The 27213-nt window shown below is 40.8% G+C and overlaps 1 protein-coding gene across 8 annotated transcripts in view; it reads left to right on the forward strand.

Annotated features, from left to right (window-relative positions):
* LOC148540759 (pre-B-cell leukemia transcription factor 1) overlaps positions 1–26564 on the forward strand; it is a 166305-nt gene extending 139741 nt beyond the window's left edge. Inside the window, exons 7-10 of one of the 8 annotated variants that reach the window (XM_088482003.1) lie at positions 3675–3746; positions 7563–7675; positions 9559–9648; positions 10156–10719. In XM_088482003.1, the coding sequence (XP_088338129.1) occupies positions 3675–3746; positions 7563–7675; positions 9559–9648; positions 10156–10257 (377 nt within the window). In that variant the 3' untranslated portion in view covers positions 10258–10719. Of the gene's footprint in view, positions 1–3674; positions 3747–7562; positions 7676–9558; positions 9649–10155; positions 10720–24240 lie in introns of those variants that run through there. The other 7 variants (XM_088481999.1, XM_088482000.1, XM_088482005.1 and 4 more) reach the window with 7 other exon arrangements.
* The last annotated feature ends 649 nt before the right edge of the window (positions 26565–27213 follow it).

A 27213-nucleotide genomic window follows, 5' to 3' on the forward strand; every position in this document is an offset into this window, starting at 1 on the left:
TGCCAGAACTTGTCCAATTTTACTGCGCGTGTGGTTAAATTGGACACTGATCTTATTACTCTGCACTTATGCCAAGAGCCAGGCCCAGGATCAACTTCTGTGTGATACACACATATATTAGTACACACTGCAAATGATGAGCAGCATGTTAAGGTTTCCGATAAGACTGTTGGGAGGATGTATTTTGGAATTTAGAAAATAGTGTTACGCTAGTTATTATATCTACTTTCCTTTAGAACACCTTAAATGAGACATTACATAATAAAGGGATGGCCGCCTCAAATTTGTATTTATGGCGTGATTTTATTGTGTAAAAATAGTGGCTTTGTATTTATATTGCCACACCACCTCTGGTGCTTCATGTGTGATCACTAGCTGCTTTTCAAATGGTTTCCAACTGGTGCCACGTGGAATGCATACACACAGTGGAAGCAATCTTGCCCCACACTTCTCCTATTTAAGTGGTTTTCCAACAATGAAATAAATTGATTGTTCTGAATAACTTCTTTCACCTGGAAATGCACAAGAGTAGTGTAAACGGAGAAAGCATAGGCCTGTAACATGCTGTATCTTGGCTGAGATGTAGATTCATTTGTGATATCACATTCTCAGTCCTGTATTTCTGGTAAACCATGGCAGGATCTAGGAAGCGTCACAATTTAAAATGTTTGTGTGTATTTTATAAACTAGGCATACTTGTTTTCAATACTAATAGATAAACTACACAAGCAAACCTCCCAATTTTTTAGATCCATCAATTAGGACATTTGGTGTGACCACATGCGGGGATGTAGTCTGGAACCCGACGGTCTATATGCCGACCGCCGGCTTCCAGATTGCTTTATCCCGACTAGGGACGAATGACAGACGTCTAAATCTAGACACCTGTCATTTCCCCGACGTCTGGAGACCGGCGCCCGGCATCCCGATCGAAACTGCATGGCAGAGATATATACTTGGAGAGAAGTGCATACACTTTAATATAAGGCAATATAAGATACCCTAGCCCAGTGCTTCTCAAACTCTGTGCTTAAGAAGCACTAACAGTTCAGGGTTTAAGGATGTCCATGCTTCAGCACAGATGGTTGGATCAAAATGACTGAATTACTAATTAAGTCACATGTTCTCAAGCATGGATATTTTTTAAAACCTGCACTTTTAGTGTGTCTTTAGGACCAATGGTCTGATTTCGAGATTTATGCCAAAGCAAACGCAGCTGCGATCTCTTACAGATCACAGGGAAAATGTCTTCCAAAGCTTAGCCATACATAGGGACACCCACTGCTGCCTTCTGATATGCGTCAGCTGACGTGCATCAGCGTAAACATCAGGAACATCGACACACATCGGGCAGTCACGCAGCTCCTGAGTGAAGTCTGACCTGTCTCAAACACTGAGGCTCTCATGCTGCGAAGGAGATCGCAATGGCTAATTTATGCACGCCCATGAAACTGCTCTTAAGCGGTCCTGACAAGCCTGCGTTTAACAGCCACACCCCCCCCCCTGCTGACTACCTGTCACTTACTTTGCGATTGCAAGCGTTGTTGCAAAGTAATCGTTGCAAGTGCGCAGTTTGGCTTTCACACATGTGTAATCGCTAAAATCGCTCAATCTGTGTAAATATTGCCATTGCATAAATCAGGGAATCGGGCCCCAAGTGCGAGAAGCGCTGCCCTAGCCTATCTGCCTACAGTTTTCCTAACACTCTCCCATAAACAAGTGTCCAGTGCAATAATAATTTAGGGGGAGATTTAATAAAGCTTGGAGAGAGATGCAATTGTGAAAGATAAAGCACCAATCAATCAGCTCCTAACTGTCATTTTTCAAACAAAGCCTGTAATGTGACAGTTAGGAACTGATTGGTTGGTGCTTTATATTTCACAATTTTATCTCTCTCCAAGCTTTATTAAATCCCCCTTATTGTGAAATGACCAAAATTAATTCTGCTCTGAGATGTACCAGCCCTTTCTATATTTCACATTCTTGCAGGGTAATTTAGTTACTAACAGGTTACATGAATACACCGACCATAATTTGACTTTCTGGATCACTGATCCTTAAACAGGCCACCTTTTTGTTGGTGTATTTCCCTTGTGGCTAAGTGATCCAAATCAATCTCTTAAATGTTTTAGTAGTAAGTGTACTGACAGCAATCTTTATTCCTGCCCTAAGACTAATGCTGGGTACACACTTTGGCCCTGATTCAGAGCCGGACGCTCTGACCAGAGCGCTCGCTCTGAATCAGGGCCCACCTCCATAAATATGGAGCGTCCTCCTGGATGCTCGTATAGTTGTGGGTCACCACCCACAGCATATACGAGCGTGCAGGGTGATGGTCGCGATGGTCTTGACCATCGCGACCTTCGCCACTGCGAGCAGAAGCCTGCGGTTGAGTTCCTCAACCGCAAGGCCAGGAGTGATTTTGGCTCTATCAGAGCCAAAATCACTCCCACTGACATCACTAGTGATGTCAGTGGGGCCGGCTTCTGACGGTAGGCGTTCCCTTGGGAACGCCTCCATCTGGGAGGCACACCCACCAAAGGGGGCTTGCTGTCAGTCAACATCGACAGCACGCCCCCTTTGATCAGACACTCCGAGCGAAGGAAAGTCCTTTGCTCGGCGCGTCTTGCGAATGCGCACGACGGAGCTCCCTCCGTCGTGCGCATGCGTAGTGCAGACCATCGACCCACTTGCGAGCGGACAGCCGCTCGCGAGTGGGTCTGAATCAGGCCCTTAGTCCCACCGACCTATCTGACTACTGGTAAGGGCTTTTACATTTGTACGCATAGTTGAGCTGTCCCTCACCGCCGGGTCTCTACAGCATGTGTACGGGTGATTGGCAGGTTGCCCATACACACCAGCAGAAGCACTAATTTATCACCCAGGGTGTACCCAGCTTACGATTGCTATGACAATGTCCATCTACAGTGATATAATCTTCGCCTTCATCATTTTAAATGCTACAATTGCCCAGGGATGTCCTTATTTAGTAATTTTCTTGAAAGTTGAAACATTTTTTAAAACTGTACAAAAAAAGTGTCACCTATTTCATAGCATTTTGAGCGTTAAAAATGTCATTAATTGTACTATACTTTTGAGAATGGAATGTATGTCCCCATACTATAGGGTAGCCTTAGATTTTTGATGGCCTTTTATTTGCTTTCTTCATATATTACTTTTATGTCATCAGTAACCACTTGGTATGATTTAGCACAAGGTGGTCTTGTTTATGGAAGTATTGGAGATTTCTATGACAAAATAAGTTAGAAAAACTAACCTTTAGACAACAGAATAATGCCCTGAAAGTAATATATTTGTGATTGTCGATACCTTTTTGGGTAACATGGGGTTTGTTGTGCTCTGCAAATACCACCTTAAATAAAGGTTTTGAATGTACTCCAAGCATTACTGAACTGTTGTGATAAGCATTAGGTATCAAGGGGTTTTTACATACAATAGAATCTGAATGTAGGATAAGCATGTCTATTCTACATCTCTCCTAATTTGCATTGACTGAAGATCAGACAAGGTTCACATGAAGCCATTTGGTCAACCAGTCTCCAGCTGCACACATTGCTTGCTAACCCTGCAGTTAAATCATTTTTCCCTGTGCCGATGAAAAGCTAAGGGCTGATATCCTTGAAATTGCTGGTTTTGTGTTGTGTTTCATTCAGGAAGCAAACAGACGGAACGCGGGGCAGTGCAACCACAAAACAAAGTGCAGTTCCTGTCACCACAGAACCTCGGTTAGTACGCATGGTCCTCGGGACACGTGCACATCACTTTTGGTTTCACTTTTGTGGTTATTTGTGGTATCAACTGTTTGTTGGTTATTATATATATATATTTATAAAACGTGTTATTTTGTTTTGTTTTTTATCAGTTTCCTATTTCCATCCATTTGTTTTAGTTCATAGTTCAGTCTTGGTATTAGGAGGATGCTGATTTATTAGCAAGCTTAAGATTGCTCGGGGAAATATAAGGTCCCACAGGCAACCTTCGTGATTCCTGAGAGATTGAATGATTTGTGATTCCGATACATTAAATGATCTAGACCACAGGTTCTCAAACTCAGTACTCAGAACCCCAAACAGTGCATGTTTTCCAGGTCTCCTCACAGAATCACAAGTGAAATAATTAGCTCCACCTGTGGATTTTTTTATAAAATGCATCAGTGAGTAATGAATACACCTGTGCACCTGCCAGGGGACCTGGAAAATGTGAACTGTGTGGGGTCCTGAAGACTGAGTTTGAGAACCACTCATCTAGAGCGGTATTTCCCAACTCCAGTACTCGGAGAACCCTATGTGCATGTTTTCCATATCTCCTTGGGGCATTACTTATGCTGGGCATACACTATTCAATTATCTGTCAGATATCTGTCCAATCTGGCTGGTTGGAATGAAAATCTGGTAATGTATGGGAGCAAATAACAATAGAAATTTGCTCCCAAACGCTAGAAAACTGACCAGATTTTCCTTCCCACCAGACAGATTTGACAGATATCTGACAGATAATTGTAGAGTGTATGCCCAGCTTTACTGACACATTTTAAAAGATTCACAAGCAGGTTCTAAGTATTTCCCTTGTGATTCTGTGAGGAGATCTGTGAAATCTGCATGGTTAATTGGAGTTGGAAAACACTTATCTAGGGAAATTTCACTTATAGGTATAAATGTTGGGTGAATATACAAGCGCTCTCAATATCCACTGTATCCAGGAGTTTGTGTCATGGTATTGCTTGGGTTCTATGACCACACACACAATCTACTCACTGTGATAGCAATTTTCATTGCCAAATTCAGCACAGGAGAGTTCAGCCAAACACAGACAAGAGAAAACTAATCACACCAAAAAAGGCTACATGAAAAAAAGGCTAAGTTGATGAATAAATGTAATACACTTAAAGGTGTAATATAACCTACATACTTATTTTCCATCTATTCCCTTTTTAAATGTTTAACAAAATATAAAAAAAATAAAAATTCTTAAAAGTGACTGAAACCTTTACATATTTAATTGCAAATTTTATTAAAGAACTGACGACATTTGAGATAAAGTTGTGATTTTAGGAAATATTTTGATGCTATGCACATCAAACTTCCTGTAAGTAGATACAATGAAAGAATGTTGCAGGCAGTCCTCTTAGAATAGAAATCGTTGCATCTAGGTCTCCTTTATTCTCTACCTGGTAAATAAACTTAAATTCCAGTTCCAGTCTTTGTCAAATCATAGTTTGTGACCTTAGGCTGCACTACACTACAGTGTGATGTTCTATCAAAGTATGTATACAATCTTTTTATAGACACAGAATATTTGTGAATGTTATTGGTAGCTCTTTAATAATATGTAGAAATACATGCCTTGATAATAGGATTTAGTTTAGTAGTGATGATGGCAAATAAACTCTCTAAATTTTTGTAAGAATAAAATTAGCCACCGCTATCTCAGCAGGTTTACCAACACTGTGTTTTCAGATGGATTGTAACCACACAGGATGAAGCATTTTGACTGGTTGCTTTGTGCAATGAATTCTTGGTTATTCAATTAGTGTAATAAATATGTATGTAGTGTATGTACCGCAACAAGCAGCTGGTGTGATAGTATGTTTCAGGTTTATGGCATCATATAGGTCTAACATTTTCATCTCTATTCATTATGTGGAGAAAGGCCTCATCTTTTAATGGGGTGTTTCAACAGAGATAGGTATTCATCTTATCCATCAAAGGCTAAAGCTTGTCATGATAAGAAATCTTCTTGTGCTTTCGCCATCTGAGGATATCCATAGACAAAATCATAGAACATATTTTGGAAATTTCCTTTACTGTAGTTTTTTGTACAAGATGACTGGTAAACCCAAGTCATTGCTTCTACTGTTCATACATGATCTGACAAGTCGGGTCACATATGCACCGATTGACAAAAGATTTTCGGTTGGTGATTCCAGTTTTTGTTATCGTCACATAATAATAAATGGGGACCTTTATCTACGTATTCTCAGTCTTTGGAACTAGCTAATTTTAATTTAATTGTATCTTTATTTTCACATTTGACATTTTAAAAGGATGGAAGAAGCGACAAGAGTGGACTGTACTGTCAGATGGCTTTTTCAAATATATGTGAATTCTAGTTATGTCCAAGGAGCTTACAGCCGGGATCCCATACCCATCCCCTTACACAATATAGTAACTTCAGTCCGGTTTTCTTTTGGCTTGCCAAAGAGTGTTGTAATTTCCATATGCAATTCATTTTAAGTAAGCAACATCCTGTAATAATGCATATAATAAATTTGTGGGGGAGATGGGTCCACGCTCTGCCACTTAGGGAACTTAATTTTTTTTTTCTACCAGCTTACACACAATAATCATTTTAAGGAGAGGATTCCAGAAACCTCTTAGTGTGTTTCCAGGCAAAATGTTCCTTTTAGGCGCAGGTTTTACCAGATAGCATTTTATGTTAATATACATATATACAAATAGTTCTAATATCCGTGTAGTACATAATATTTGATGTTAACAAGTGGTCTATAGCTTTCACAAGAAAATATTCTGAGAATATTTTTTTTTATTTGAAATTTACATTTCTAATATGTAGCTTTAATATGTAGCTTATGACTACGCTAATGATTTCTCATTATTTATGCTCTTCAATTTTGGCTTTCTCATTCTAAACCAGTTTCGAGTTTAATTATACAAATATGAATCTGAACAGCCTATTGTCTGTTACGTTTTACATCCATAACATGTTTATTTGTCAACTGAGAAAAAGTCAATGTGCAATATTATTTTTACAGGATGCATATATACACTTTCTAGTGGAAGCCATGTATGTTTTTATTTTTCAGCAGTACTTGGTTCCTTATATGGATTTAAAATGGCCACTTATGTCTTCCACCTCTCCCTCCCACCCCAAAATAGACATAATCGTGGTATACAAATTCACTTAATGTTTGCACAAATTGTCTTACCATATAGCATAGCTTGTGTCTGTCTGCACTCTGGCAATGGGATCTCACTCATCACTAGGCAGTAACTACATGTTATTATGTAGTGTTACAGTTCACATGAAGATATTAATGATGACCAAGGTGTTTGTAGTGTAATATACGTTGCAAGAGTGTTTGTGAGTGTGTGTAATAAATTTACATTTGAATTAATTGGTAAATTAGGTTTAAGCAAATTGTCCTGGTCTCTTATGTACCAGTAGACCATGTTGACAGTTCCAATTCTGGTGCTCTTCTACAGATGCAAATTCAGTGAACAAATCCTTCATACTAACCTAGCTCAGAACACAATGCCTGAGATTAATTCATCCTCCTTGTACTAAACATGGACTCCCATCACTTGTTGCTTTTTATTTCCATAATATGTAAAATCTCCTCTTCTGGTTTTCTTACTTATCTCCTATACTAACTCTTCTGGTTATGTTGCTCTTCCTTCATGTTGCTCTTCCTTCATGTTCACCAGCCTGTCTCGCCTCAAACTGTGCATGTCAAACCTCCTCTCTCTGAGGTTTGAACTTCCTTCTTTTTTGATTCAGGTGCCTCACTCTTTCCTTTCCAGGTTCTTCCAGTTCTTTTAACATGTCAAATTCTGGAGATTTGTTCATGAGCGTGCAGTCTCTCAATGGAGATTCTTACCAAGGTGCCCAGGTTGGAGCCAACGTACAGTCACAGGTAGGGACCATCAGATGATTTGCCAAATGAAAAAGGCACTGGTCATATGATCTTTAGTGGAGGAAGGAGCCCATGGGTAGAGAAGAATGCTGGTTTATAATCTTATCTACCTGGGTAGAAGTAGTTGATGACTGTTCTGGCATCATGGCCTTGGGCAGAGAAACATGATCTCAGTGTCTTGCCCATGAATGAGGAATGATGAAGGACATATACATATTGGTAAATTGTTGAGGGGGGAACATTTATTTTATAAAATATATGTATGAGCAGTTTAGAAAAGAAAACACAACTGAACACATTGCGATGTTGCACCCATCAGCTGTTGCTAAATGTGCCTCTTAATCTCTCCAAAATAAGTGGTTGACACTAGAAGGGACGGTTGAGGCAAAGTCATTGTTTGAAATATTTTTCAAAAAATTGGGATTACTTTTTAGCCTTTATATTAAGAGCAGGCCTTGTATACTGTGTCAAGAGGTAATGGTGTACAAACCTCTACCCCTGCAGGGAAACAGCCATTGTCATGTTTTCTTCCTTTTGACAGGCTGTTGTAGCACACTCATTGTAGTGCCTACACAGGTGCCGTTTAATATGATTTAAAATAGCAGCAAAAGCGAATGTCTTATAATCTCGTAAGTGAATATTTCAAGTGTTGCAGGAGATACTTGGCAGTGCAGTGATGCTTTCACAATCTTTCTGGTGCGATATTGTTTTCTTTCACATTATCGATCACTCACATATTGTATCTACTCTACAATTGTCTGGCCTGCATCTGTGGTGTACTTCTTCAAACTCTGCCTTTAGAAAGAGAGCCATGAACCAGTACCATGTCATGATCTTGCACCCGTGAGTGTATTGGGGCAGGGGGGAGGAGGGTGATGGTGTATGATGCTACCAGTGATCTGTATCTCGCTATCAACTTCACATTTTGGTTTCCATGACCACAAAAGACTGTATAATTGGTTAAAGTATTACAAGTGCAGATACCTTGGGAAATAAAGGTAGCTTTTGATTCAGCAAATCAGATGATAAAAATAGGGGACAGGATTTGGAGCAACAGAGACGGCCTGAATTGTCCTGCTGAGAAGCCAGAGTCAACATCTAAGAGTATAGTAAGTGTTTTGAGTCAGTGGATAGCTCTGTGCTTTTGGTTTGTGGAGAAATGACTTGTCACTGTGTAAATATGTACACAGTATGAAGCCTCGATCATATGTACGTAGGAGATAGCATGGTCCAAATCTGAATAATCCTAATTGGTTTGATTTATCTTTGGGTTTGCACATGATCTGAAAAGACCAGTCACTGTATCATACAGGATTGTGAATAGTATTTTTAAAAGCCCCTTTAACACAGTCTGACAGACTGGTTGCTGCTGTTTGATGCTTACATAGTAATCAAGTTAAGGGTTAACATAATGAATTTGCTATTCTCTTGTTGCATGTCATGATTTATTTGCTACACCATTTTTTGGTCTGTGATAGCCATGCATTGTTTTCAGTAGTTACCAGGTTGTACTCCACGGTCTCCCGTTTTTGCCCTTCCCTAGGTGTCACCTTCCATTCTTTTCTCCCTCGCTTTCATTTCCATATCTTTTCCTTTCTATGTTACTGTACTCTCCTTTCCCACTGACCGTTATATCCTTTTTATGTGCAAACTCTAATCCGTTCTCCTGTTTATCCTGTATCTGTCATTTCATAACTTCTACACTTCCCTTTTCCGTATCCCCTCTTCCTCACTGTGTACCCCCAGTTGCTTTCTTTGCCCGTGACAACTTTCCTTGTCACTGTACTGTATGTCTGCTCTGTCTGTATCTGAGGCTGTGTTGTCTCCAGCCTCGTCCCCATCATGGTACCCTCTCCTCACTAATACTACGGTCTGTCTTCCAGGTGGATACCCTTCGCCATGTTATCAGTCAGACAGGCGGATACAGTGAGACTCTGACAGCGAATCAGATGTACAGTCCGCAGGGCATCAGTGTAAGCAAAGAAATCTCTCGTTTCCTTTCTGTCTTCCAATTATTTTAAGTCCACGGGGTCCTGACTGCCACATTGCACATTCTCCTTTCCCTTTCACGGTCACCTTTTTTTCTTTGTGCCGGTGGAGCCAGCGGCCAGCGCTCAACCCACAAATGATGCTCCGTACAGGCGGCTGGAGCCCATGCCTGTCACACATAATCAGTTTCCTTGTGCCATCTGCGGACACTTATAGTCAGCCGAGGGAAACAGCCAAACAGGTGACACATAGCGTGGCCACAGCACAACAACCGTGGAATACATCTTTGTTAACCTCTTCAATACTGTGCAGCCTTTTCTCCATGTGTATGGCCAGCAGCGGTTAAGATGAATTACAGTAGTAGTCATTGCATAACTCAGTGGCAGACATTAACTATGATTCTGTCATATGTCGCTGTGAAATATGTTGTACACTGATGATATACATTATATTTTTATAATAACCACTCCTAACTCACATCTGTGTATTAGTTCACAGATGCAGCCGTACACATACATGGACATATTTTTGTGTGTGTCGGAGGGCGACAGAGAGGAGCAAATATTCCTGGCAGAGCTTGCGGCTGGGAATGACATGTAAATTCATAGCGACAAGCCGTGTCGTATGGAGTGAAATCAATAAGACAGACACAGGGAGAGCGGCTGCAGATTTGGGACAGCAATCCAAATACATTTCTCAGATCAGCCATCCACCATCCAAAGGCCATGACAGAGGGAGGGAGGGAGGAGGGGGAGATCTGACATAAACACAGAAATAACACAAGATGCACACAATGCAGTGGGAGGGGAAAGCCACAGTCTTACATAGGTATGCAATTGTTTTATTATTTACAATTGTGCATTTGTTTGCTAGTGTGTATATGTGCAGTGTTATACATCAACTGCTATGTATTTAATTATACACACATCAGCAAAATGATGCTCACTCCTTACATTTGCATAAGAGCTTGTAACCTTCTCACCCAGCGAAGTGCTCCATTACCAAGTGTTGATATTGCTGTCACAGTTTGAGGTTTCATGAAATGGCAAATACTTGTCAATGAAAAATAAATTAATGTTTCTTAAAGAGCCACAATTAGTCATTTGCATTTATGTTACTGTTTTTTATTTATTTGTATAATTAGAGCACATTTACTTGCCCCAACCCCTACCTCAACAGATCACCTTACTGCAATTAGTTGCATTGCAGTTATTTTGACAAAGAGGATAAAACATTGCATGAAAAAGACAAATGCATCAAAAGTAGTTCTAGGGCAATCCAGCAGCAAATAATTAATAACGATATCTGTACCTTAAGTGAGTCTCTTCCCAGGGCCACATATCTGAAGGATGTACTAGAACATATCTGTCTCATATTACAGTATGGTTTGCGCTAATAATAAATTAATTAGCTAATTGGGCCTATGGTCGTCTGCCGAAGTATTGGGGTTTGGGTGCAAATGACAGGCTGTACCTGTAAAATAGGAATGAGTTACACCAAAAATGATATATACCTTGGGCAAAGTTGACAGGGATGCATTCCAGGATATGAACATTAGAATTCATTCAGTGATATGTTTTCTGAAAAAATCACCTCAAACTTCATGGAAGATTTAGAGTACCAGTGACCTCATTTTCATGCACCATTGCAGTGTGTTTTTTTTTTTTTTTAAATTATTTGTATTATGTGATAAACAGATGCAGCTAAAAGCAGACAATACAAAATGGCTGAGTTGGTTTGCAGGGTGGTGTTCTAATGCACAGAGGTTATGTACCTTTAACATACCAGTCAGCTGCTGCTACATGATATGTAGATTGCAGACGTTGAAATATACAAAGTTCTACATAATTACGAATGACCTATAATAAACAACTTGCAGTGCTTTTGAATACTTGCTCCATCTCTTGCATCCAAAGTTCTCTTTGTTTGTACACAATGACCCCTCTTAACATGAAATGTCATTTTTGTGCATTAAAGAGATGCTGAAGAGAAAGAAACGAATGATCTTGTGACATGGCAATTACAGTTGTGCGATAGACGGGGGACGTAAGAGAGGAGGGGACAAGACCAGGCCACTGTGATTACAGATAGTGGCGGCAACAAAATGATAGGCTGGGAAATAAGAGGCTGCCAGCTTTTGCTCAGAGGTGGATCCAGAAATTCAGACAGTGTCCTTGAATCAAGAAATGAGCAGCATTAAGGAGAGGGTCACCCCTTTTATACAGCTAGGATGGAATTAGAGGAATAGTCCATTATCCTCTATCTACCTCAAATCAAACAATGGTTGTACATACATGAGATTAGGAATACTCTGTTCATAACACGTGTTCCCCTGTAATAAGGATGTTTAGTTAGTTCATTGCTTTGGAACCTTCTCGGAATCATCCATTTAACTTGTGTTTTCAGCATCTCCGATCAGTCAGTAAAGCCAGTTTTAAGAAGCAGAACACCACAATAATGCAGCAACATTAGTTTTCCATGTCAATCTGGTCTCAAATCTGCTTTTTAAGCTAGAAGTAAAAAAAATAAAAATAATATATGAATGTGGTGGCATAATTTGTAATTATTCCAAGCTACATTTGGTTAACATCAGTGCTGGATTTAGGGATGCGGTCAATATACCTTCAAAGGGGATGCCGGCACTTAGAATACAGGTGCCGGAATCCTGACACTGGCAGGATTACGGCACCGGCATCCCGAAGGTAAGTAGCAGGGTTAGGGCAAGGGTTAGGTTCTAGGTGGAGAGTTAGGGTTAGGCACTTGAAGGGAGGGTTAGGTTTAGGGTGCAGGGAGGGGGGAGGTAAGGTTTAGGCAGCAGGGAGGGAGGGTGGTAGAAGTAGGAGTTATCATTAGGCACGTGCCTAGGGGTGACACTTGTTGAGGGGACAGAGAAGACATCCCTGCATCAGAGTCCTAGCACAGTCTATCTGAGATCACCTTGTCTTCGCATGGCGGACTCTGTTGTTCAGTGCTGAATGGGGTGCGATTTGTAATATAAATGTGACCCTTGTTAATAATAATTTTCAGTATAAAATACACAATACGCAGCACTTTAAGCTAAGCAGGGGACTTAAACACCAAACATCATGTGCTATAATCAAACATTTAACACATGAGCTAGTTTGTGGGACATTAACATGCTCAGGGTTTAGACCAGATATCTATACAGTGGTCTTCTGCCTTTGTTTAAACAGCATGCATGCATGAACACTAACAATGTGCAATAAATGAAAATATTGAGAGAGACACCACACATACTCTTGCACATTTTTTCTTCCGCCACCATGCCCTACATATTATGTTGCGGAGTGTGGGGCTGCAATGATGTTCATATTAAGCACTCCCTGTACCTCCCACCTGGACTTCCTCTTCTCTGGATCCCCTGTAGCTTGAAAATTTCATTGAGTGTGGAAAAAGATCACGCACCAGGGTATATGGCGGATTAGCCTCTTCAGAACTATGTGGCATTTGAGAGAAGGAGAATTGGTACAGTAAATCTTTAGTCAACCCATGGCTTTCTAGCAGAAACCACAGTAAATATAGGACATGGTAAATCACAGTATCTCCCAGTCTGAATGGCCGGATAATCTAACCGATCATTCATTTAGATGATCAGTCTAAGAGACTCTTTCATTCATTTAATGCTCTTAAAACTACATTCAGTTTAGCTGTGAATTTTTGGCCTGTCTATGCTGGTATGGTTGAAATTCCCAGTATCTGTTTCCTTTTTGCATGAGTAGAGAAACTCCCACCGCCATGCTGTAAATGATTTTCCTTTATTGTTCATCTGGGGGATGCCATTACTCTGGGTTATGCGTAGTGAGGTGTGGAGTCGGACACTAGGTTAATTTAAACTGGCTCCCACTCCCTATATAACCCCACCCTTTCCACCCTAAGCTCAGTCTTGTTTTTAGAGCCTTTGGAGTAAGGCATTGGTTAAGTAGATCCTAGCTTTTTTAGGTAGGTTTTATTTATTTTAATGTTTAAACATTGGGTGCTTAGTTTCTGTTAAACAGATAACAAGCGATAGCAGAGTGGGAGTTAGAGGATTTATGTGAATCCATTTCCCACTCTAAAGGACGACCCCTGAGAGCGACAACAAACTACAAATGTCCCTGGGTCTCTCTCCGGGCTAGACACACATCTGAGAGGGTCACAGGCATTAAAAAAGTAAGAGACTATGTATGTATAAAGATCTGCATTACCTATATATGCCAACCCAACACACTGTTCTAAACAGATGGTCTGAGTTGTTGGAAAATACTCACAGTTGGAACCGGCGTGCTCACACCTTCTGAGAGTTTGCAGTTGTGGCTTTCAGACCTTCAGAAGGAGGTTACAGAGCAGCAGCAGGACAGCTGACTATTAGGAGAGAGGGAAGGTCTTTTCCGGTACGCGGCGCGCTGTACATGGTGGCGCGCAACGGTTGACGTCATCATCATTGTGGGCTGAGAAGCTCCGGAGACGCCGGAGTATGTAAACAAGCAGCTGTTCAGAATGAAGACAGTGCGGTCGGCCACACCTCCCTCTGATAGACAGCAGCTGAGTGATTACAGCTGCAAGGCTTACCAACCACAGCAAACCAAGTGGAGCAGCATACAGAGGGGATGGATGAGTACATTAGCAGTTACTAATACAAGAAGTATTGCTGGTGTGTGTGTGTGTGTGTGTGTGTGTGTGTGTGTGTGTATATAATATATATATATATATATATATGTCTGTGTGTATATGTGTGTATATATATATATATGTTTGTAGAAGGTGTATAGACCGGCGCACTGGTTAAAGTCCTTAGAAACGTATTGCACTGTTTGTGCAATATATGTGTTTCAATACAAAGTGGAATCCATATAGTGCTAACACGTGTGACACTTTGATCCCTCTGGTGGAGGTGGCAGCAGTCTTCCCAGGTTCCTGAACGGCAGTCAGGATAAATAGGATCTGGAAGTGGAATTGGGAAAAGGCATGCACCTAATAGTGTAGTAGTTAAAACAATAATGTACGTGCTCAAAATATAATGTGCGTACCAAATAATAAATCTTTAAGGCTTATCTGTGATTCTTTCACTGGGATTCCATATGGTGGGGTAGGTAAAGTCCTCCAAAAGATCAGGAAAACCTTGATAAAAGAGGCTCCAACAGAGCCAGATAGAACACAAATATAGTGTAGTATTTTGTTTACAAGCAGCGCTTATAATTCAATGTGTATTGCGTACCAGAAAGATACTTGAACAACTGCGTGTAGTATTGTGTACTCTGAAAACTCCTCTAAGATCCCATGGAAACCCCCATAGTCCGCACACAGGTGGATAAGGTTAGCCTCAAACAAGCAGAAATGACCCTTGTCACAGGTGTGCTTTTTCACAAAAGGGGGTTTTTAATTACATTTATAGGGATACAGAGTATACAGGGGTTAACAAAACATAAAAGTTAGAAATAGTAAAAATGCTTATCTGCAATGTATTCAGCAGAGTGGAGAGACACTGGAGCATATATCTGTATGTGTGTATATATATTTTTTATTTTTTCATATTCTCTAAACCAAAAAAATACCTAAATTTCACGCTTAGAGGATAAGTAGCACTACAGGAGGAAACCAATACAACATAAACAATTCCTAAGTGCGCTTTGTGCAGACAAATTAAGACAGTTTGAGTTAGCAGGTTGCTTGAATTTGAAAGTCCGTCCTCTGAGCATTTAAATAGGGTGTTCTCCTTTTGAACTGTATGACATTAGACTATGAGGGATCCTGTGGGTATACCCTCCACCAGAAAATCACCCAGCAGAAGGCCAAAAAGGCCAATTAAAGATACCAAATGTTTATTTTTGATAAAAACTTAGGTTCAACATTTTAAAGTTCTGGTTCACATAAACAAAGTAAGAAACATAACATAGATCCAATAAATCAGTGAGCCAAGGCCAGCGTAGAGGATATGTTTTTTTGAGCCCCACCCTCACCTTTAAACAGGTGTGAGCTCAATAGTGAGGGAAACTTCACACAACTGGTCAATGGAACCAGACACAGCGATTATACCCTAACTTTGCAACAAGACTCTGCAATTTACTGCAACAACCAAGACTTTCCATCACCCCCCCCCCCCCCCCCCCGACGTGCATACCAATTGACTTTACTAGCCACCACCATATCCTGGTCAACAAAGATTTATGTGCATTCCCATCAGCAACAACTTTCACCTGAGACTTTCATATGATCTCAGACACGTATAATCTCTTAACTACAGAGTGGTTCACAGACCACAGGATTAGGAGACATTTTTATCTACAAATATATATATTATATTTCTAAGAATACATGTTGGTAAGTGATTTTTATAAGTAGGCAAATTTACCACCAGCGCGGACTACCTCTATATTTTCTGCAGTGATGCTCCTATCAGTCCCTGGATGAATCCCATGATTACTGGTTTTCAAGCAGGGAAGATGTCTGAACCTAGGGCCTGATACAGACCCGCTCGCGTGCGCATAGCGCTCACAAGCAGATCAATGGTGGGCCAATGCGCACGTGTGGCGTGCCCGAGCCCCGGAGCGAGTGAGAAATCGCTCGCTACAAGACGAGGCGGCTGTCGATGTTGATCGACAGTTCGCCCCATTTGTAGGTGGGGAGGGGGGGTGGCTGCACAAACTGAGGCGTTCCCGAAGGAATGCCTGCCATTTGTGGGCGGCCCTACTGACATCACTAGTGATGTCAGTAGTGGACTTCCTGCTCTATTAGAGCAGGAAGTCCACTCGGGCTTGCGAGACCTGAGATCCTACCACAAGGGTCTCCTCGCAAGCCCGATTGTCGTGATAATCGTAACCATCGCCATGCCGCACGCACACGCTGTGGGTGGTCACCCACAGCTGTACAAGTGGCCTGGAGGCCGATCAAAAAAAAAAAAGGGACGCTCTGATTCAGAGCGAGCGCATGCAAATAGCGTGCGCCTCTGAATCAGGCCCTTAGTTCCTTAGCTGATCAGATTTTGGAAGCTTTAACCTATATAGGCGACGCTTTGATAGATACTATTCAGGTACAGTCTCAGATTTCATTGCATTGTCCATTTCAGCCAGGCGTTTGCTGTGGCTTAAATCATGGAAAGCAGATGTTGAATCTAAACATGCTTTCAGATGTAGAATCTAAAACATGCTTTAGAGTCATTGCCGTTTGAAGGAGTTTCTTTTTGTCCAGAATTAACCAAGATTATTTCTCAGATTACAGGAGGAAAGAGTCCATATCTTCCTGTAACTACTCCAAAAGTTATAACTCCTAGGTTTCGGTCCTTTAAGTATCAGGGTAGAGGAAACTTTCAGGCCTTCCAGGTTGCACCTAGGGGTTCCTGAAGAGCAACCTTTAGCGGGACGTAAGGTCACAGGCATCAGTCAGCCTGCTAATAAACCAGCAGGTCAATCCACATGACTATCATGGGTCTGGGCCCATCCTCTGGTTGGAGGTAGTTTACTCATATTCTGGGAACATTGGATTCGTTCCAATCTGGATTTTTGGGTAAATCGAATGGTCACCAGGGGTTAAATGTTTGATTTGGAAGGTCCCATTCCAAGAAGCTTCTACCCCACCCCTCTCCAGGTAGATGGTTGCAGAAAGGCGGCTCTTATACAAGCAATTTCTGTGCTCTGCATTTCCGTAGTAATTCCAGTCCTGGTACTACAACAGGGCCAGGGGTTTTACTTCAACCTCTTCTTGGTAAACAAACCAGACGGGTCATTTCGACCCTTTCTCAACCTCCAGGAGGTTAAATGGTTATCTTCACTTGGAAAAGTTGAAGATAGAGTCCATAAGGTCAGTCCTTTTGTTCCATGGAGGAAGAAAAATTTCTAGCCTCTATAAATATCAAGGATGCCTACCTTCATATTCCTATATGGAGGGGACATCAGCCTCTTCTACGGTTTGCAGTAGGCCATCAGCATTTTCAATTTCAGGCTCTAACTTTCGGTTTGGCCACCAATCCCACAGTTTTTACAAAGGTTATGGCACACATGATCTCCCTACTCAGGAGTAGGGGCGATAAATGTGTTGGCCTATCTGGACGCTTTGTTGGTAAAGGCACCTTCACGGGTCCTATTGCAACAAAATCTTCAGGTTACCTTAGGCATGCTCCAGAGATTCGGCTGCATCATCAATTTTCCAAAGTCAAATTTAATTCAGTCTCAGAGGGCGGTATGTTTGGGCTTTCTCTTCGACATTCAGTGTCAGTGTTTCTTCTGCAGGCGAAGATTCAGGATCTTAAATCCAGAATAAGGACCATTTTACAACGATCTCATCTCGGTGCTCAGAACTATGCAGATACTGGGAAAAATGGTAGCCTGATTCAAAGCAGTTCCTTTTGCCAGAATTCGCGCCCGACCTCTACAGAACCAATTGCTTCATCGATGGGTAAATACAAACCCTCAATTAAATAGACAGATGTTCAGATTATCTCGACAGACCCGGCAGTCGCTTAGGTAGTGGCTACGAGATACAAATCTGAACAAGGGTTGCCCATTGTCAGTAAAAGACTGGATCAGTCACCACAGATGCCAGCCTTACAGGCTGGGGAGTGGTGATTCTAGACAGACACTTACAGGGTCTTTGGTCTGTTCAGGAAACTGCTCTTCCCATCAAAATACTAGAATTAAGGGCAATTCGATATGCATCGATTCAGGCCCAGTGCTATCTAAAGGTTTTTCAGTACAAATCCAATCAAACAATGCCACAGTAGTTGCTTACATAAACAAGCAGGGTGGCACATGCTTTATTGGGCAGAAAATTGGGTCCCAACTATTTCAGCAATTCACTTTCCAGGGGTGGACAACTAGGAGGCGGACTTCCTAAGTCACCACAGTGTGTATCCAGGGGAATGGGAATGACACCAGGAGGTGTTTGCAGAGATAGTGGTCAGATGGGGATCTCCAGACATAGATCTATTGGCTTCTCATCTAAACGGGAAACTTCCAAGGTATGGATCTCGGTCCCGGGATCCTCGGGCATCTCTGGTGGATGACATGACAGCACTTTGGGTTTTTCAACTGGGATACATCTTTCCTCCACTGGTATTGTTACCAAAGGTAATCCAGTGGCTTCGACTGGTGGCACGGCCGGTCATTCTGGTGGCTCCAGGCTGGCCACACCGTCGTTGGTACACAGCTCTTCGGAACATGCTGGCAAACATTCCGTTTCATCTGCCACTGCATCCAGATCAGTTACTTCAGGGTCCATGCCGTCGCCCAGATTTGCCTCTATTGGCTTTGATGGCATGGTACTTGAATCTGATATTTTGAGAGCCAAAAGGTTATCAGTCTGTGGTGAAAACCATGATACAGGCTCTTAAACCAGTTACATCCCGGATATATCATCGAATTTGGAGATATATATTTCCTGGTGTGAACAGAACAAGTTCAAACCAGAAAAGTTCAGAGTGTCTCGCCTCTTGTCTTTTTTACAAGAGGGGTTAGTTGAGGGCTTAAAATTGTCTTCTGTTAAAGGACAAATTTCGGCTCTATCAATTCTGTTTCAGAAGAAATTGGCCACCATTCCAGAGGTTCAGACCTTCTTTTAGGGGATTCTAACGCAACCAGCCTTACTATGTCCCAGCAGTTTTTCCTTGGGACTTGAATTTACTTTTGGAGGCACTTCGAAGGCTCCATTCGAGCCTTTGGAATCTATAGAATTACAATACCTCACTCTGAAGGTTGTTTTCCTTTTGGCCATTGCTTTGGCCAGAAGGTTATCTGGATTAGCGACTCTTTCCTGTAAAGATCTGCTTCTAATTTTTCATGAGGATAGGGTAGTATTACGCCTAAACCTTTCTTTCTGCCAAAGGTGGTATCGGCTTTTCACATTAACCAAGATATTGTCTATCCAGCTTTTCTCCAGAATTCAGTGGCTACTGAAGGTTTTTCATTACCATTGTTGGATGTGGTTACGTGCATTACGCATTTGCTTGGACCGTACTGCGTCTTTAAGGTGTACGGATTCACTGTTGAAATTGATGCACCAAAAAGAGGCAGGCCTGCCTCAAAAGGGTCCATTGCTAGATGGGTCACTTCTGCCGTTAGGCAGGCATAATTGTCCTCAAATGTCACAGTTTCGGCCTCAATTCGAACTCATTCGATTGGAACTTCTTGGGCGGTACGACATGGTGCCTCAGTGGAGCAGCTCTGCAAAGCAGCAACCTGGTCATCCGTACATACTTTGACAAAGTTTTACTGCTTCCATACATTTAGCACAAAGGATGCTCCTCCCCCTCCCCTTAATTGGCTTGCTTGGGTATATAAGTATATCACCCAGAGTTATGGCATCCCCCAGATGGACGATAAAGGAAATACTATTTTTTACATACCATAAAATCTCTTCCTTGATGTCCAGCTGGGGGATGCAGCAATCCCTCCCTTGTTTGTTTACATACTAAGGTACCTGTTGGTTTCTGGTTTCTCAGTCCCTTTCGAGGGTCTCCTTCAGCTTTGTTAAACATAGACTGAGCTTAGGGTGGAAAAGGAGGAGTTATATAGGGGGTGGGAGCCAGTTTCAATTAAGATAGTTTCCGACTCCACACCTAAGAGTAATGGCATCCCCCAGATGGACTTCAAGGAACAGATTTTACTGTAAGTAAAACATCATTGTTTTTTTTTATATATATTTTTTTGAATAAAGGTCCCACGTTGTGTTGTTTTCTGTATCCCTTTTGTAAACTATGCACGTTTTACAACATTCTTGTATAGTCGCTCATTGTTCCCCCTAACTGTTCCAACAAAAGCATAAATCTAAAGTAAACAGAGTGGTCTTATTCTAGTGAGACCTTCTCCTTCCAGAACCCTCTAATAATGACGGTGGGGAGATCAGTAGCATTAGCACACAATAAATCAATACTTTATTTGGAGGCTTGTTTGAATAATGTGTAAGTCAATGGTTGTTATTGTGGTAAACATTGAAAGTTAGTTTCTTTTTTTTTTTGTTGATCGTGTCTCTATAAAAAATAATTCAGCTAGTGGAACTTACTAGTCTATTATAACTCTGAAATGGGGAAGGAGGGAAGCGGTAACCCATAAGCCTAATGCGGCATTGTCTTATTGTGGTCACACATGCTGCAATATTGTGGGTAATTGTCCTATTGCCACATTCATACAGTGCCTTGCAAAAGTATTCACCCCCCCCCCTTTGCTTTTTACCTTTTTTGCACCATTACAATCTGTAATTTATTTTTATTTTTTTGCAATCTGAATTTTGTGATGGATCTGCACAAATTAGTCTAATTTAGTGAAGTGAAATGAGAAAAATATATATAAAAAAGAATCTTTGTAAATAAAAAATTCAGAAATCGGCATGTGCATATGTCATCACCCCCTTTGCTGTGAAGCCCCTCAAAAGTTCTGGTGCAATTACCTTCAGAAGTCACATAACACTGTACAACAAATTAATACTTTTAATTTGTTTCCTTTCTAAAAATAGTCATACATTACTGATTTGAGGTCAAGAAAAACTAAAATGATTTCAGAATGTATTTACCAGCTCTATTTTTGGAGCTACACTACTTGCACTATACTGTTTGTACATTAGTAATATAGTCATAGTGAAAAGTTATTTTAAAATAATCTGATATTTTCTTGATAGAAAATAAATAAATTGTTTTAATTCAATCAATTACAAATAAGAACACAAAACGAAACAAACATACAGCATACAAAATTACTATCCAATATAGTGGCCTATTCATGGAGGTGCTTTCTCTTTGCTTGTAACTTGTACTCCTCTTCTGGGGTATCTCTTGTCACTGTCCAACAGTAGTGATGCACCTACCCTGATATCTTTGTTCCATTGCTGAAATGTCTTGGTGGAATCGCTCACTATGCTTGTCACTCAGTGCACCACAGTTATCTTGTGTGGGTAATCCGTGAATCGCATATATTTGAATAGGGGAGGGGACAAACAACTGACTCATTTAAGTGGGTCATTAGGCCCCACCCCTCTGCGAGGAACGCAGATTGCTGGTAAGATTCTCTCCATTCTGCCCACTTCACTAGGAATACCCCTACATCGTCATAAATGGGCTATATCTCGGAACTCAGGGCTAACAGAGTTTTACATGTCATATTCATTCTTTGCATGCTGAAATCAATTAGAAGTAACTATTTTCACATCGGAAACATTTTCATTGTTGTGCAGTGTAATTAGTGAAATGAAGTCCACCTGTGTGAAATCTAAGTGTCACATGATCTGTCAGAATAAACGCACCTTTTCTGAAAGGCCCCAGAGGCTGCAACACCACTAAGCAAGAGGCATCACACCATGAAGACCAAGGAGCTCTCCAAACAAGTCAGGGACAAAGTTGTTGAGAAGTACAATTCTGGGTTGGGTTATAAAAAAATAAATATCCAAATCTTTGATGATCCCCCGGAGCATCATCAAATCCATCATCATCAAATGGAAAGAACATGGTACCACAAAAACCTGCCAAGGGAGGGCCGCCCACCAAAACTCACAGACCGGGTAAGGAGGGAATTAATCAGAGAGGCAGCACAGAGACCAAAGGTAACCCTGAAGTAGCTGCAGAGTTCCACAGCAGAGACTGGTGTATCTGTGCATGTGACCACAATAAGCAGTATAGTCCATAGAGCTGGGCTTTATGAAAGAGTGGCCAGAAAAAAGCCATTACTTAGTAATAAAAATAAGAAGACACAATTTGAGTTTGCCAAAAGGCATGTGAGCGACTCCCCAAATGTATGGAGGAAGGTGTTCTGGTCAGATGAGACTAAAATGTAACTTTTCAGCCACCAAGGAAAACGCTATATCTGGCACAAACCCAACACATCCCATCACCCCAAGAACACTATCCCCACAGTGAAACATGGTGGTGGCAGCATCATGCTGTGGGGATGTTTTTCAGCAGCTGGAACTGGGAAACTGTTTTGAGTCGAGGGAAAGATGGATGGTGCTAAATACAGGGATATTCTTGAGCAAAACCTGTTTCAGTCTACCTGTGATTTGAGACTGGGACGGAGGTTCACCTTCCAGCAGGACAATGACCCGAAGCATACTGCTAAAGCAACACTCGAGTGGCTTAAGGGGAAACATTTAAATGTTTTGGAATGGCCTAGTCAAAGCCCAGATCTCAATCCAATGGAGAATCTGTGGTCAGACTTGAAGATTGCTGTTCACAAGTGGAAACCATCCAACATGAAGGAGCTGGTGCAGTTTTGCCTTGAAGAATGGGCAAAAATCCCAAAGGCAAGATGTGGCAAGCAAAGCGACTTGCAGCTGTAATTGCTGCAAAAGGTGGCTCGACAAAGTACTGACTTTAGGGGGGTGAATAGTTATGCACGCTGAAGTTTTCTGTTATGTTGTCCTAAATGTTGTTTGATTCACAATATAAAAAAAAAAAAAACAACTTCCCGTTTTAGTCATGTACCTTCAAACAATCCATTTTAATTCCAGGTTGTGAGGCAACAAAACATGAAAGATGCAAAGGGGGGTGAATACTTTAGCAAAGCACTGTAGTTCTAAACACTTTGATGCCGAGTAAGATTCTTTAGAAATCGTTAAGATCATTATGTTGGTAAAAGTGCAGAGCAGGTGACTAAAATCAGTCTGTGTGCGCAGTTACTGTTTCTTCAGTCCGTGCTAAAGGACCACAGTGACACCAGAAATATTACCCCTCAGCCTGAGCTCAACACTAGCAGGTTTTGGCAAGTTTGGCCCCTCGCATGCCAAGCAACAGGATCACAATATGTGTTGTTGGTCAGCTACAGTGTTTGAAGCCTCAAATCTCTGCAGATTATTTCCAATATCATACACTCCTTTGTTCTAGTAGCCTTGAATAACGATACAGGTACACGTGTCACTATTGAAAGATTGAAAAGTTTTCATTTTGTTTATGATATGAAGATAATACACAAATTTAACTTGTCATTCAATTTAACAAAAGCATTTTTTTAAATTTAAAACGTCATCAGTTTAAAAGAATAAAACCTTTTTTTCCTTAAAAATAATTTGGCAAAGACCCAAATAATTTGGCAAACACTGGTTCTCAAACTCTGTCCTCAGGAACCCCACACGGGTCACATTTTCCAGGTCACCCACAGGTGTATTCATTACTCACTCACACATTTTAAAAGATGCACAGGTGGAGCTAATTATTTCACTTGCGATTCTGAGGAGACCTGGAAAACATGCACTGCTTGGGGTCCTGAGGACCGAGTTTGAGAACCTTTGCATTAGTCATTTGATGACTTAATACACCTGCCAATGCAATTATTTCTCAGCAACCTGAAAACTTGGGTTTTACCTACCATGTGTGTCCAATGAAATTATTTTGAACCCATATTTTTGCATGCAACAATTATTGGTTATTTTCAGTGGAATGTACTATGGTGGTACCATACCAGTAATATCGCGGCATAAAGGTGAGGTAATGAGATCTGCGCTCCCCTCATATTACCTTTTTTGTTCTGCACAAACACAATCATCCAATGGAAACTTTGCTGTAATATTCAGAAAGTTTAGTGTTTGCAAAGGTTTATTTTTGCTGTAATATAAAGCTCAACATTTAATTGCAAGACCTTAAACATTGCTTTGTTTCTATTTTGCAGGCTAACGGAGGGTGGCAGGATGCGGCCACTCCTTCGTCTGTGACTTCCCCCACAGAAGGACCTGGCAGCGTCCATTCTGATACCTCCAACTGAGCAACCGGCTCCTGAATTTCCACTATTGAAAGCCAGATTCCATCCCTTCCCTCTCACTCCAGATGGCCACTGTGGGAATGCAGAGAACAAAGCAACCTCTTTTGGCATACTCCATTAGCAACTTCTATCTCCCTTTCACTAGTAACAGCCTCTTCTTCCCATTTCAAGCCTAAATTTGTGTCAGTGATTCACGGTTATATCCTTCGCACTCTTAGCTGATTTTCCAAATTATACACAGAGATTGGGGTCAGAAGCAGTTGGCTCCCATGCATTAATTAACATTATTTAGTGATTTAAATATGGCTGCACATTTGCACAGGGGCAGACATGTTTAAATAATCTAAAATAATTCATTACATGCCTATAAATATTTCTAGGGAAAAAAAACAGTATGCTCCTGACTCATATACCATGCTTTATTAACTTACTTTTGGCATTTTATTCCCCTACACACACTTAAATTGTAGCTGAGGGACACAAATTCCAAAATGTAGTTTCCTTATGTAGAAGAATATACTATTGGATAATGTTACAGTACTGAGCCCTGGATACTACCACACTGGTAACCAGCTTTTCCAGAATTCTCACTCCGATCATTTTTGACTGGTGCCATCTGTCCTCCAGGCTCCTTGTTGGTCATCTATTTGCTGTAAGATATATCGACCATCATGAGGAACCTTGAGAGAATGCCGTCTTGAGGAAACACTTGATATGCATTAAGTACACTAACCAAAGGCTGTTTACATTAAAAGAACATGGACAGGTGAAACGGTTTCCATTATGCGTTGGTACTAGAAGTAGTTTGGACATAAAACTTCTTTTTACGTTGATCTCAAACAGTCCTGTTCTCCAGATAGCAGGTGTCTGGCTTGAACAGTCTCATCTTCTGGTAGCTATCTCGCTTGGACAACTGTATACTAAAAACCTTGGCTTCAAGTCACAGCTCCGTCCACTGAAAATATTCTCTGAATTGAACATTGGACCATATCTATTCTCAAATCACCAGGATCTATTTGCTATCATCATGCCTTGGATGTCTAACTGTACATACTGAACTATCTTCTAGTCCTTTCACTACCAGCTTCTGCACATGGCTATTATCTTTCCCGTTTTCATAGAAGATATTCATGAAGACAAAAATGGCCTCTCATTACCCTTCTGTCCAGACCACTTTATTCCACAGCTTCTGTCCGTCCCACATAGATTGTACTTCCCTAAATCACTATTTCCAAACCTTGCTTCATCCGGTGACTTATGATTTCTTTCAAGGAATTGTTGCCCAATGTTGGTTAATTTTCTGGACATCATTACATTACTGATTAATCTTCCTGTCTGGCAGTTTTTTATAGGCACCTGTATGGGGTGTCCTAAATTCATGTTTGATACCAAAAATCCGCATGTACTCACACAGAGGAAAGACGGACACAGAGGGAAGTGCTCAGCTTTATTAACATTCACTGCGGTTTCACATAACCTGTGTATCGTCGATTGTTATATTTGAGATAAACATTTGATGCTGGATGTTCTTGTATATTCTGAAGAAAAAAAAAAAAGACACAACATAAAGAAAAAGACATCGAGCAGCCAAAAAAAAAATCGTCCTGGGTTTAATAATGTTTATTACTAAAAAGAGAGAAAACAAAATGTAAAAAAAAAAAAAAAAAGTCCTGTTGCAGAGATCACACCCGTTTAGCATGGAAATAGGTTGCTGATTTCTATTTTATGTCTTTCATATTTCTTGCTTAGTTTTAACACAAAAAAAAACAAAACTACCTACATGTGATTTTATTTTATTCTTTTAACACCGCGCGTTTGTGAGTTATAACGCAATGCTAGATAAATGTAGTTGGGCACCTTTTTATTTTTTTGTTTTAATTTGTTTCTTTTCTAATGGGTGGGGTGAGTGGGTGGGCACAGGGTTTGGGGCAAATTGGGGATGGTTTCGGGGAAAAGGATGGGGTGATTTTCCAAATATGACCCCTTTACAGCCAGAGGTGTCTGATATATATGCTGTTATTTGCCCCTCTGGCAGAAACGGGGTTAATAAAGCAGACTCCAAGATTCTGCTAGTTAAACCCATTTTGTAAACTAAAGTTAAAAAATAAAAAACAAAAAAGTATGAAAAAATGTTGGAAAAAAAAGTTGGAATAGTTAAACATTAATAGGTACATCATATAATGTACATTTAATAACTTTTCTGAGAACCAGAAATAAATTCTTTTTTTCCTGTTTTCAGCTCTTATTTTGTTAAAAAGCACATGATGTGATAATTTCTGAAACTGTGGCAAATCATTTCATGAAGGTCAACTGCTGAAGTTTAATCACAATGAAAACAAAAATATGGACCTCATGTTTACCAATGCTCTTTCAATGGTTCGTTAAAGGCAGACTTTATTTGCTTAGTTGTGCTACAGAATGCTGGTTTTGTACTCTGTGCTGCACTTAGATTTATACTATAGCTCTGTACTGGCCGTGGGCAAACTTACTTGTGGCTCCTTTACTAGTTGTCATCCATGTTTTTGGAGCTCTGACCTGTCCAGATGACTCCACACCCATCCAGTAGAACTTAGCCCCACTGCTAACCTGCTATATTCTCAGTTTCCATTTTGGCCATACATGTGAGTGAAATCCCAAATGTATGTGCAAAATTGCTATACTGTGAATGTTTATGATTTTAGAGGTATAATCCATGTCACTATTGAAGAGGTTAAACCAGCCTTCGCCATAAAAAACACAATTTTAAACTTGCATAATGTTTACAGGTTGAAGATCAATATAGTATCTCAAGAGGGAGTGGGGAGTCTGTCAGATATTACATGACACATTCAATGTGAGCATGCCTAGCATTTTTGAGGGGAATCAGTATGACATACCGGCGGA

Source organism: Taudactylus pleione, unplaced genomic scaffold, assembly GCF_031769625.1.
Source record: "Taudactylus pleione unplaced genomic scaffold, aTauple2 ptg000017l, whole genome shotgun sequence".
In the NCBI taxonomy this organism is placed as follows: Eukaryota; Metazoa; Chordata; class Amphibia; order Anura; family Myobatrachidae; genus Taudactylus; species Taudactylus pleione.